This window comes from Streptopelia decaocto (genome assembly GCF_964273445.1).
Source record: "Streptopelia decaocto genome assembly, chromosome: 1".
Classification (NCBI taxonomy): Eukaryota; Metazoa; Chordata; class Aves; order Columbiformes; family Columbidae; genus Streptopelia; species Streptopelia decaocto.
Genome location: NC_138663.1, coordinates 103,277,130 through 103,291,094, shown reverse-complemented (window position 1 = coordinate 103,291,094; position 13,965 = coordinate 103,277,130). Strand labels below are relative to the sequence as shown.

General features: G+C 38.8%; 1 protein-coding gene across 2 annotated transcripts in view; it reads right to left on the bottom strand.

Moving 5' to 3' along the window:
• GLRA2 (glycine receptor alpha 2) overlaps positions 1 to 13,965 on the bottom strand; it is a gene marked incomplete at both ends in the record, with an annotated part of 127,017 nt that overhangs the window by 21,435 nt on the left and 91,617 nt on the right. For both annotated transcript variants that reach the window (XM_082051837.1, XM_082051836.1), the window contains one exon: positions 7,939 to 8,088. In XM_082051837.1, coding sequence (XP_081907963.1) covers positions 7,939 to 8,088 — 150 coding nt within the window. The remainder of the gene's footprint in view (positions 1 to 7,938; positions 8,089 to 13,965) is intronic.

Here is a 13,965-nt window from a genome sequence, read left to right as displayed (position 1 = left end):
AAGAGGACCTGACCATCACTGCAGTGAGAAACCCTGAAGCCAGGGCCTTATTGGGTCCTAACTCCAGCCAGGTTAAGAGTAAAGATAAGCTAAAGATAAAGAATAAATAACAAAGATAAAGATAAAGAACAAAGGACCCAACTTTGGGGCAAAGTTGTTTCCCTGCCCCCTTGTGCAGCCTAAGCCTAAATCTTGAGACTGCAATGGCTTTTCACTCTCTTTCTGGAGTCGTGGGTAGGTGCTACTTTAGGTTAAACAGGCTCCTCCTGAAGTCCCCTTTCTTCGTTTTTTTTTATCATGAAATACCTATTTGAATTTTTTTTTTTCACTATTTTTTTTCTTCCATGAAATGAGGTGGGCCAGAACATGTCCAGTGAAAGAATCACCATTTCCTAAAATAATCTGGGAAACAAAAGCTTGTGCCTGTGGCAGATGGCTCTTGAAAAGCTGCTTCTTGTTTCTTTAAAGCATCAAAAATAAGAATACCATTTCCTGTCTCTTTCTAGTTTCCTCTGCCCTATTTTCAGTTTGCACTCTCCCCTAGGTGTAATAAAAAATGAGACATTTGCACCCAGTTGGAGAGTACCTTTCATGAGCTGGAAAACTGCAGAGTTCATTTCTGGCGTGTTTCCTGCTGTTCATGAGTAACTACCAGGACAAACTCACTTGAGTGAAGTGCAGACTTCAGTCCCCAAGGCTTGTCAGTTCAGAGCTGGTCTTTTCAGCCACTGCATGCTGAGTAGGTACAAGAGAGGACTCAGTTTCTAAAGCAAAGTAACACTACCAAGCAAACAAAAAACCGTGGCTTTTCCAGTCCTACCTGTCCCAGGTGGTGCAGCAGACAGTCATTTTGTCATCTCACTTCTTAAACTTTGTAATATTAATGTTCTGTAGCCCTTTTAAACTTAGTTTTATGGTGCTTATATCCTGTTGGTATTTTATTTAACATTAAGGAGTAATTTGCTAAACTATTTGCAAGCTGGCCAGAATGAGTCATTATATTCTGTTACGTCCTACTTGATGCTTTTGTGTCATGCCTGGTCCCTACAGTTTGATTATCTGTCCCCTGCTCCCACAGAGTACTCCGTGGTGTGCTGCTCTGAAAATTTCAGCAGATACAAAGATTCACCATTCTGCAGCCTTACCAGCTCCCCATTAGTTCTCCAGTTCTCTGGTTTCCACTACCTCTGGGCTAGGCATTTTTTCCCTGTCCTCAGTTTTTGTAGTGGTTTGTTTATGGTTTTTTTGTGTTTGTTTGGTTTGGGTTTTTTGCTTTCCAGAATTTGTAAAATTTTTTCTCCTGATTTTGTTCTCCTGGCTTTGCTTCTGCTCTCGTACCTGGATTCCATTACTTCAGCTTGTGAACTTGTACACGTGTACTCTACCATCTAATTGATACCTAGATATTTGTGACTTGATGTTTGGAGGTACTTCTCAGAAATGGGTACTACATGTTCCATAAATTAGTCTGCCTTGGATTACAAAATGTTTAATGAACCCAAATATTTATTTGGCTTTCAGAATTCTGTCCCTTGAAATGTAACTATCTTTCTTCTTTTCTGTTTCGTGGTTCGGGGTGAAAAATCTACCCCATATAGTGCATCATCTTACTGTGTCTGAACCTGTAAAACACATTAAACACGGCTTGCTTTGAGGTTTTTTACTTCCACTCCTCCAGCAAGAGAAGGAAAAGCTTCCATTTCACTTTTCACAACATTTGTAAACAGTGCCTTATAAAAAACAGTTTCTTTCTTCCACTGTTTCTTTGTCTGCGTTTGCTTTTCACTGGAAAATCTGGATTTCCAGTAAGCTTGGTCTGTCTGCCTGGACAGACTGCTCTTACTAGATATTTGATCCATTGCCTGGATACCAATCCCATGGCTGAAAAGCTTCTTTTCCTACAGGTTACTCTTTCTCTGGGGACTCCTGTCTGTCTTTAGACTTGTACCTAGAGCTAGACTAAGGATTTATGTCAAGATGTTTTTCCTGTTTGAAATTATGCGTCTGTTTCAATGTTTGCACTCACTGTAGTAAGTCCATTTAATAAACAATAAAGATACTTCGGCTGATGTTAGCTTTGGCCATTGCTAGCCTATTCATGCACACAACAAAAAAGATAGACAAGGACATTCAGACAAAGTCATAAGGTGACATGGCAACATGTTGAAATGTATTGTGTTTATTATTTAACTGGTTCTATGCCGTTTTATGCAGGACTATAACTTCAAGCTAAATGATCATTTTGGTGTATTTATCATCTTCTGGATTTTTTCTATGCAGTTACATTAAAGTGCTAATGCAATTGCCCTGGAGAAATAGAAGTAACCACAATATCTTGAGGGTGTTTATTTACAGCAGATAGCTCTTTTTAATCCATTAAGCAAGCAAGATGTGTGTGAGAGAGGAAGCCATTCAGACTTGGCTTCCTATTTTTCACAATGAAACTCGTGCGCTTGAGCTCACTCCGTGAGTATTAAAAATAGCTCAGCAAAAAGGGCTTTCCTTGAGCACTTCCATTATTCACATGATGCAGCACCTTATGTAATGCAAACCGTGCACGTCATCCCGCCGAGTGCAGTGTCCACAGAGGCTAGCGGGCAAATATTTCCACCGAGGACAGTAGTAGCAAGTGTTTTAAAGGAAAAGTCAGGCTGAAGGCACTCATTTTTTTTTCAATGGGCAAGTTCAGAAAATTGTCTGGGGGGTCTGATGGAGGAATTTCAGTATGATTAAAATTGTAGATACGGTCTTCGAAAATTGCTGTTACTCAATGCATCCCTCTTCTCCTTTTTAAAGATGGAAATGTATTATCTCAACAGTCACAGTGATTTTGTTTGGGCACTTGGGGTACCCACCTCACCACTGGCAGCTCCATACAGAGACCAGTAGTTCTCTGAACCACTGGACTGGGTGCTGCCGTCTTTGCTTAGTGGAGTTCTCCTTTGCTGCTGTAATCACTTAGTCTCAGACCCAGGTCTTTCATTTGAAAACACCATTTGTGCCTCCCTTTGCTAATCTGCATGCATGTGAACCCCCTTGGCTGCAGCACTGTTATTTGTATTGCTCTGTGTTCCCTGCACATGGGATTAAAGTCTGTCACAGCCTCCAGCTGCACAATTTTTCATTCAAGCTCTAAAGTATTGTTTTTAACACTAACGGTCCCAAACTGAAGCCCTATTCTTGGTCACAGTGGTAACCATCACATATATAATTTAGGAAGTCATCTCTGATATGATGGTATGAATACTAGTGTACAGTGACTCATTTTGACTACCGATCGTATAACATAATAATTACTGTTTTCAAAAAGGGATGATTGAACCTGTGTAAACAGAGTTCTGCTTCACTGGAAACCCATCATTTTGAAAAATAAGCAAATCTTTTTTTTATTATTACAGATCATATGTAAAAAAAAAAAAAAGTCTCATTCAGGTGATCTGGCACTATGTAAATTTGTATTTTGATATAATGAAACTGTACTACATCCTCGGTACTATCAGACTAACATCTTCTGCAGCCTGGTGTCTATGCAAAAACTAGTATCATGATATATAAGAAATACGCTACTATTTCCCTCAGCAACAAAGTATTGCTACTCTTGAGTGTATTTCACTGTGATCAGGAAGTCTACACACATCTTCAGGACAAGTGTTGAATGCTTTCTCCAACAGAAACTGCATGGGGAGGGCAGATGAGTTGAAGCACTGATTACCTGAGCATATGGGGGTTTGTTCTGTATAGAATGGCAACAGACCCTTACAGTGCAATATGTTCTAATGCAATGACAAGTCAATGATTTAGCTGTAAATACAATTTCTGGACCACCAGCAATACAACCCAGACTTTCCTAGAGAAACATTTACCAGTCTGACCTTTGGCTTAAGAGATCTGATGGTTTCTTAAGGAGTCTTGTGCTTTCATGCAATGCTCTGAGGGGCTGCAGCACTAAGAAGAACAAGACCCAGCAGAAGCAATAATGAAAGCAGTGACAGAGATACAGGCTTATAAAACGAAGAATAGTATCTTAGTGTTTTGTAGACCTAGATATTAAATCCAGGAATCCTGGTCAAGCATGATTTGATGCCTACTTTTATTCCAAATGCCTATTTTTCCTCTGCGCTGAATGATGCAGTATAGATATTAAATCACCCCTCTTTTATGCTGTCTCATCTTGATTGTGTCCCAGTCACTTGCCTGTGACTTTTAGATTCACATTCATCATAAACCCTTGATTCAGTGAGCAAGTTAAAACTCCCTGCTTGTGAGGCTTCTTGTGGCACCACAGGTTACATTGCTATCTTTCCCTCTGCACATAAACATCCTTCTTTTGAGCAGAAAAGTGCTGAGCTGCAGGTAGCATTACTTCAGAAACCTTTGTTTTGATGTGTCTCTTCCATTCATCTCTCGAGAGCATGTCACTTCTGTGGTGGCAGTTCTCTAAGGGAAATCAACTTCAGTGCAGCTCCAGCTCTTAGGGCTTTGCAGCAAAAGTATTGCAGTAACAGGGCCCTTCTGTGTACTGCCCTGGTTGTATACGTCACACACAATATTCACAAGTAGAAGACAAGTTTCTGCAAGCTTTCCTTAGAGAGAAGAAAACTGGGCCTTACATGAACCTTAGCTGAACCACTAGCACTTGGTGACTGCTAAGACATGCAACCCTGAGTACTTACCTGAACTGATTTTGTAGTTGTATGACATCAACTTCCCAGTGGCAGAACAGCAGTATGGGTCACATCTTCTAGAGAGACCCAGGTGTTTTTCTTTTTATGTTCAGTTTTGTATATAAGTAAGTATGATCACTTCTACAGTTAGAAATTATCCAGAAATGAAGGGTGTCTTCTACTGTTTGATATTGTAGTTGTGAAAGTGAATAATTTCTTGCACTGCAAACCCCCTATCCTAATTTTGCTGTGTAACTTTGCTTTGGTTTTGAAAGATAATCATTCCCTTTATGGTTTACAAAATCCACTGAAATCATCTGCATCTTATAATCACATAACTTTACAGACCTTGGTCTAAGTCAGAGGCCAATTACAGCTCAAAAACTACTCAGGCAATGTTTTTGTTCTGGGAAATCAGGTCCTGAAAGTCTTAAATCCTGGTTCCATTTTATTAAAATGAATACATTTCATTTCTCAGCCACCAGTACCAAGCAGTGAGCTGCACACTAAACTCATTTCTTTCTCCATCACTGATTTTATTACCTCCACAACTCACCCATAATCTGGATCTATCAGCTGTTAGCATATTGCTTCAGATCTGCTACACGTTACGCTGTGTAAAAGATTTCAGCCCCATGGCTCTTCTCCAAGCAAATAAAAAGAAATCAATGAATAATTTTTTCTCATTCATAGATATTCATACTCCACTAAGCAGGGCTCAGGACATCACAAGGAGGAACACTGCAGGTTGATGGTTCAGGAATAAATATCATACCAACACAGATGCATTGCATTATACATATCAAGTTCTGTTGGAATGTACTCATCTGAATGCTTATCTTATATGGGATTTTCCGTCTCAAGGTATCTTCTATGCTCCTGTCCCCCCTACTCACCCTATATTAATACAGGACCAGGCTGCAATATATACATGCACTTTCCTTGGGGGTTTTGGAGTGGTGGTGGTATGAGCCAACCATGGAAAAAAAGAAGGAATACGGATGGGCCACAAGAATGTACAACATGAAACTGCTGTTCATGCTGGGGACAGTATTGTGTATTTTGTGCAGACATTTAGCAAAGAGAATGCAAGAGACTACTAGTGATGCCATCAAATTCATTCATTTTGCTGATTTATGACATCACTGCACACACTAAAAATCTCTCTTGCTTTCTCTTTCTCACTAGAGTTTTACCCTCGAACTTGAATTGCCGATCTGATTCACTGTCCCGCAAGGTGATGACTCTTTGCTCCGCAAGCCATTCATGCGCCGCACGGACTCGACGCTCTGATTCCCAACAGTCATAGTCTGTGCCTGTCCCCAGAGTGTCAGCATAGACAGCAGCAGCAAGAATGAGAACAACACAGTGGTAACACAATGACACACGTACACAACACGCAAAGAGAAGAATGGCTCAGTTAGAGAAGACTATCATGCAAAACAACATGAATCACTTTCAAGGCAAAATAAACTGAGAAAATCATGAGACACAGAAGAAAGAGATGCAGAAAACACCTCCTAAAGAGGCGGCCTTAGCAACTTTATTCACTATTTTAAAATTTGTGCAGTCAGATTCATATGAAAAGAGAAAGCAAACCTTTGTAAATGAAGAGGCGTGTGTCTCCAGCAGATTTCCTTGTATGCAGTTAGGACATTACCCATTTTGCAAAGAATCCATGTATCAACTGACTTAGGATAAACACAGGTCTTCTGGTGATTTGGTTTTGAATAACTTTCTTTTAATAGTTACCAGAATAACTATTCCCACAGAAGATGAATAACCACTACCGTAGAACAAAACCTCATAATTTTAGAGCGATGCCACTGGATACTGCTACTTAACACTGGTGGCTACTTACCTACTTGTTCATCTCTAAGGAGGACATCATATCTGAAACTGGAATTACAGACCCCATCATACAGCAGCTTTGGCTGCTGCCGTGCCCTTTTTGAAAGGAGAGGGTTCTAGTGGCAGTGCATCTGGCATGTGTGCCTGCAGATGGGCAAGCATTCTGCTCACTCCTGTAATCTAATCTTAACGGGAATCTCAATTCACCTGACAATAATATTGAAACAGAGAACAGCACTGGATTGCTTCCCAGAGAATCCATCAAAAATTATTAGCTACAAAACGTTTGTTAGACAGACCTGTCAAAACACAAATGCCTTGTGCCATTGTTGTCATCCCTCTTGTAAAGGAAACTATTATTTGTGGCTTGAAGCACTCATGCAACTCAAGCAAATATTTACTTCACCTAGCAAATGCATATGTAGAGCATGAACCTAAATGTTCCTACTCATACTGAAAACCAGTGAAATAGATACACGAACAATGAAACATCCTATGGTTGTGACAGTGATAATAACTGGACTAAAATTCTATTTAATATATATTGTTGTCTTTCCATTTACCAACTTAAAAATCAAGGAATATTAGAAATAATAAAATAAATATATTTCTATAGAAATATTTGTTATTTGTTATTTACAAAAAAATTATATTTGTTATAAAAATATTTCTAAACTGACATCTAGGTTAAAAACAAGACTCTCTCCTACATTTCAGTCACTGGTATAAAATGACATGATAATGATACTCACGAAGAGTACCTTTGCTAAAAATTTGAAGTTAGTATCAGTGAAAATCTGTGAAATAGTAGAAGGTAGAGAGGAAATTGTCTTCATTTTTCTCTTTTTTAAAGTGGCCATGTTTCCTGGATTCAGCTGGGAAAGACACCAGTCACTGTTGGTTTAGAAGTGAGAGCAGAACTGCTGGTCACTCTGCAGTGGGCTCCGCTAAGGAATCTCACTTTTTAGCATGACTAGCTCTGGTAGAACTAGAAAAGACAGGTCTCAAGCATGTGCTGATGTACACCTGGATGTTGTCTAGTAAACAATATTGGCATTTGATCTACATCATTGCTTCCAACTGTTCTTTATGTTCTGGTGAGTGCGATATAATAGCGTAATATTTAGGGACTAGAAGAAAATCTAATTTCACAAGTAAAAGTACAAATGCCTTAGAAACTGTAAGAAGAGCATAAAATCCTTGGAATCTGTGACCAATCTATCGACATTTATCAATAGCATCATGAACTACAAATAAACCCAGAAGCCAGTTTTCAGCTCTTTATCAAGGAGTAAAAAACTCAAAAGGAAACTTTAGAATAAGACTCTCCTGCAAGGGCAAGAAGAGCTGAGGTCAGAAATCAAGCTGCACATCAGTGTGCTGTCAAGGCAGACCAGTAACCCCAAGTAAAGAGCAGCTGTACCTTGTTTTGTCTTCTTTGCCTTCTTCGGAGCCTCAGAAACTCCTTGTGCTGCCGTGAAACAAAGTTGACTGCTGCATATTCCAGTAATGCCGCAAAGACAAAGAGAAGGCACACGGCCATCCAGATGTCGATAGCTTTTACGTAGGAGACCTAGAAAGAAATAGGACACAGCATGTTTTATTTTAAACTTCTTCATAAGCTGAAGATATTGCCATGAAAAATAAAAATATTTATTCACAGTATGAGTTCCAGTTGTTCAATGAGGTAGAGTTTTTCTTGGTTTTGTGTTTTGGTTTGTTAGTTTATTGGCTTATGACAGATAAATAATCCATCTATTAATGGAAATATGTGTTCACAAAAAACACACAAAACATGAGCTACTGCCTTTAGGATAAATCATCAGGATTAGTTTAAAAATTACAAGTGCTTTTACAGTCACAGTCACAGCTTATCAGAAAGAATATGAATACAGGACGTGATACAATGATTATTGAAAAACAACTCTAGAAAGTTTATAGTTATCACTTTTTTTCATCTTTTATGAATCAATTACAATATTGATTAATCAGCTATGTTTGGTATGCATAACCTCAAAGTAAACTCAGGGTACTATATCACATTGATTGTTATGACTCTACTAATATATGTATTCTTAAATATTCAATCCTAGTTACTTGACCTTTATCCAAAAACTCTATAAGAAAAATAAATCTTTATAAATATCATTTACTACAAATACCCAAATACCGGATTCCTCTCTTCTAGTAAAAGCCTATTCTGATTTGAACTCACTGGTCCACAATAAATTCACATGTGTTACAGCACTAAAATTTCACAAGGTTTTCATCATATTACCCACTCAGTGGGCCAAACCATAGCCAATTAATGAGCTACACACTAAGTATATCAAAGGTACATTGTCCTCTATAGCTTTGTTTGGTCTCTGCCCTTCTTTCTAGTCCTGCACTTTTTAAGTGAAGATCTTATGATGAGGCAACAGCAGGTTGTCTCTTTTGTCTTTTGTTTACCAGGTGTTTCATCCAGGATGAAACTAAAATCATCTGACTTCTATTGTGTACAATATACATGTGAGCTATTTGCCTAAACTCATTTGATATAAATAAATCAAGGAATGAAAAACAGGCATTTCTAGGATGCAATTCATCTGAACTGTTTTAGATGTCTTCTTTGAGATGAAATGAATAACACCCTAGTAGTGCTTCTTCATCTTCATGTCTGTAAAGAGGAGTTTAGAACCACTATCTCAGCATAGACTCATGTAGTTTTACTCAGTTGTCTAAATAAAGGAATCATGTACTGTCACATTAGGCACCTAGCGTGCTTTTGCAAATCTAGCAGAGCACAAATCTCCAGTATCATACTAACCAGTCCTCTGCAGATGTCTGAGATACCTAAGGTCATCTCAAATGACACCATCATACAACTGAATCAAGATGAGCAAAATCGATTGTATCTAAACCCTGAAAAATTATAATCAAAAGTGTTTAAAATCTGAATACCCTGCAGGCCAAACATTTCAATGCAGTCAAAACATGCAGTGCTCTGAAAAGAGAACACAAAGGATGTATTGTGCATCTAATATTCTAATGTTTAGGAGAACAAATCTGCAACTCGGAAAATTCCACTCCTACCCTTTGCACACACTATTCAAAATGATCCTTGCTCTTATGGTCATGGCTATCATTTCACGACGCAGGGAAGCACACCTATTTCAGTAGCTTTTGTTCCTATTTACCATCTGCTTGAATAGCATTTCTTTTCAGACTCTGTAAAACAACTTTTGTTAATGTCAAACAGAATATACTGCAATATGTGCTCCAGCAAGCAGTATGAGCAGAGGAAGTGGCATTTAAAGCCTGGCAGAAAGGATTCAGAGCTCCATCCTGCAGATCCTGAACTCTGAGCAGAAAGTTTTAGAGAAGTCAAGTACTGTTACTCGGCTTGCATCATGGCAGTAGCTGAGGCTATAGTGCAGCTCCACGTTGCAATGCCCACCATACGACATGCATAGGCTGAGATGGAAGAGGAGGATTTAACAGGCTAGGGTGGCACTATGAATTTCTGCCTTTCAATTAGATACACAGCAGGTATGCACTTCCCTCACCCACACAAAAATATTTTACAAGTTACATCTTTACTGAGGAGCTGTGAAACCCAGTGAAAACTTGACAATGTCCCAGACACTCTGTGCCACAGGCTGAGGCGCAGTAGGAATCAAGTCACTGTAATTTCTGTAAAATGCAGCTGCCTTTAGATTGTTTGCTACCTTCCTTGAAGGGGCAACTTGTTTTCCTTTACAAATGCCCTTAGGAGATGTATTAGACATGCATAAACAGCTGGGCCATGCTGCCAGAAACAGCACAATGCAGGGAGCTGAAGCCACAAGAATCAGCATTTCTGACTGTGCAAATCCTGTCCTAGTGGGCTTAAAGCAGGGAGGGCAAAATAATGAAGGAAGCCCTGAGTTAGCCTTCCTGCCACTCACACAGTGCTACCATAAATGGCACCCACACAATTGCTGAGCCAGCTGGATTATTTTAACTGTAGCCTGCTGGGCTGGAATCAAAGGATCACAATATACTTGGCAAGTACATAGCTTGTTTTATTGTTTAGCCATTGCCACACCATGGCATAGCTTTAAGTGAGAAAACAGAAAGCAATTGGTTCCAATAATACATTAAAACCAGTGATAAACAGGAAAATCATGCAATGAGTGAAAGCTGACCTTTTTGTTTTCAAATCACTTTCTGTAATTCTATCTGTGTATTCTCAGTATGTACAGAATTATGCTGCTAAAAGCCTAAAGGCCCATGCAATTTTACGAAGTGAGACTCTTTTTCTAGCCACCTCTAGTCATGGAAAATGATGTCCAAACCTACACCAAACCTAGAAGGGCCTCACCTGGTACACGTTTCCAAAGAAGTCCTTAAGTGCATGCCCAGATTTTAGACCAGCACTTTGGTACCTAAAGCATGCACAATGCAAAGATTCATGAATTTTACAGTCTCTGTCTGCTTTGGCTGACTTTAACCTCTGTTTTCATTCAACTAGGAAATGATCATGTCTACCAGATTGTAGAATGATCTGAAGTGAACCTCTCTCAACTACCCTTGCTGAAGCTGTTGCATTTTGTACGAAATCACTTAAAAATATATTGGCTTGGGGACTGGGAACAGTCTCCATTTCCTAGATGCAGATCTTAAGCAGTGGAATATGAAGTAGTTCTCTGTTTCTGTGCCCCAAACACATGTAGGGATTGAGAGGGCCCTATCACAGAGTATTTCCTGGTGCTTGAACAATTTCTTCAGTAAGGTGAGCACAGAAAGGATGTGAATTTGATCTACACATTCCAGGTGTGTGCTATAACAACTTGCCTACCAGACACTGTAGCTTCTTAGTGTGGTGTCTCACATGTGAATGAAATGCCTTTTCCTAAGAGCTCCTCAGGCATTTTCCACTTATCACCACAGGAAACTCTCCACTCAGTAGGCTATAGTGTACATCTTGTTCCTAGGTGCTTATTTCTCCTTTGCACTGTACAAGGAACATTTCACATCTAATTTTCAGTTAAAAATATTGCTGAGTGACATGCTTGTAGGAGCTGGGGTCCTCAAAACTGGGCACTTTGTGATAGCATAGGCAAGCCCATTGCTTTGGGAGGTTCTTCCCCCAAACTCAAAAACAATGTTGCCAGCTATGTTTTTTTTTTTTCCCAAGTCATAGTATTGTATGAAAATGTGTATGTTTGCTCAACTAAAAGGCTTACATCACAATACTGTACTTTCAGCTTTGTTAACTACCATATCCATGTTCCATGCCCCGTGCTCCGTAGTCACTAATGTGTACATGTAGGACAGTATAGACCCTGATTTTTTTGAAGAAGGTTTCATCTCATCTAACTTAGAATATGTTATGTACATGTGGGTTTTTTAAAAAACTAGTGGTAAGAAAAAAGCATTTTTAGGACAAAATGCATCTAAGTGGAAGGCAGATGTCTATACCATAGCCTATATCTTAAAAATGCCAATCTCTCATTTTTGGTCAAGACTGGAGATTTGGTTGACTACTTCAGGTATATATATCTGCTTGATATGGGCCTGTGTTGGTTAGATAAAGCCTGTAAATCATCCCTATTCGCTAGTGTCTTGATTTAACCCTAAACAAAACAGAACAGAATAGAGCAAGTTACCACATGAGCCTATATCATAGGAACTGTTACCTCAGCGTTTGCCGCCTTTCCTATAATTTCATTTTCAGGACAGGACACGAGGTGTGCAGTAACACTACAAGTTCAGAATAAACATTACCAAGCTACCAAGTATAAAATGAAAAAGTAGTAGTGACTGGTGTTTTTTCAAAGGTAGACCTTGTAAAACTTTATCTGAAAAGGCTGTAACTCTGACAGTAAACTGTCTCCCTTTGCTTTGCAGTACTCTTAGAAGGGAATGTTTGCAAACTCTGCCTTGTTCAGCATGGTCATGTTCAGTACATTAAGATTTATTTGCCCTTTTCTTTCTTTAAATAGCTGCTCCACTTTTTACTGCATGTTGCAGAGCTTCCTCTCTGATGTTTTGGGGCGGGGAGGTGATATTTAATGCTCCCACCAATAAAACCATAGATTATATAAATTATACAGTTGCTCTGCAAATGTTTTAGGGCCAGCTAATGAGGGTAATTTTTCAGAGTGAGAGCTGGCTGCAGCAAAAGCAAATTATGACAAGGCTGAGCACAGTAAATGTGACAAAGCAACTCCTTTCCCTTCATAATTTTGCCACTTGGTTATTTGGACATGTAATAAAAGTCCAGTTTATGCTCTATACAGCACTCTGTAACATCAATGACCCCAGTGAGGTTCCTGGAAATGAAAGTCCAAGGAGGATTATGCTGCTCATGAAGGCCTTCCAAAAATTACACCTTCCATTTTTCCAGCTGTTTTTGTTTTAGTACTGCAACTCTCTCACAACTTTTGGGTGCCTTTTGACATATCACCATGTGTCACCACCAGAACGAAGCATGCTTTTGTGGAGAGAAGCCAGGGGAAAACATGGTCATGGGTCCTGCAGCTGAGCAGCTGTCATTTGTTGACATCTGTGAATCAACCCAAGTGTGAGCTCTATTTCTGCTACAGCACCAGCCTCATGAGACTCCAGACAACTCTATGGTTCTGTTGAACAGGTGTAGAATGAAAATAAAGACATATCCATTCTCTTTCAGAGTTCTGCATTTTTAAAATGAGTTCAATATGCAGTGCAAGATACTCAGCTTGTGTTAAAAAAACCCCACATATTAACTTATTTTGGTTGAGAGGATCTCATAAAAAAATATATTTGACTTGTGACATGAAGCTCCAAAAGTTTGCTTTTGTATAATAACACATTCTAGGCAAGATTTTCTTTTAATAGTAAAATTTTGAGCTACTGAGAGATGTCACAATTTAAAATTAATTTCTCCTATGCAGTAAATTAATGTTTTGGGGGAAAAAGTTTCAGAGAACTTTTCAGATTGGAAATTTAGAAATAGAACAAAGTAACATTTTAAATCAAAACTGAAATAAAAGTTATGTAAAACTGCCTTCCAGTACAAGACATTGGTGTTGCATTAAATTTCACATACAAAATTATGTTGTCATAAAACTTACTAGATTTTTTTTTCAAATCTTGAATTCATAAAGAAATTGATAGCTCTTTTCTGCATATCACCTTTATATAGCTGAAGGTGAAAGCATCAGTCCTGGTTTCGTCACAATTTCCAGGCAGAAAAGTTTCTGAGTGAAGAACATACTGTCAGCTGCTGTTACAAGGAAAACCTTTTCCGTTTGTTTCACTCTTACTCTGGATCTTTCTTTTCATCCAAGTGTTTCACCTCATGAAATGTCATCATTCTAAAACAAATTCCTATCAGAAAATGTAATTTACTTTCCCACTCCTAAACCCTCAGTCATTTTATACTTTGCTGTTGTTGCAACACTTTTCAGTTAATTATCCTTCTCACTATGCAATTTTAAAT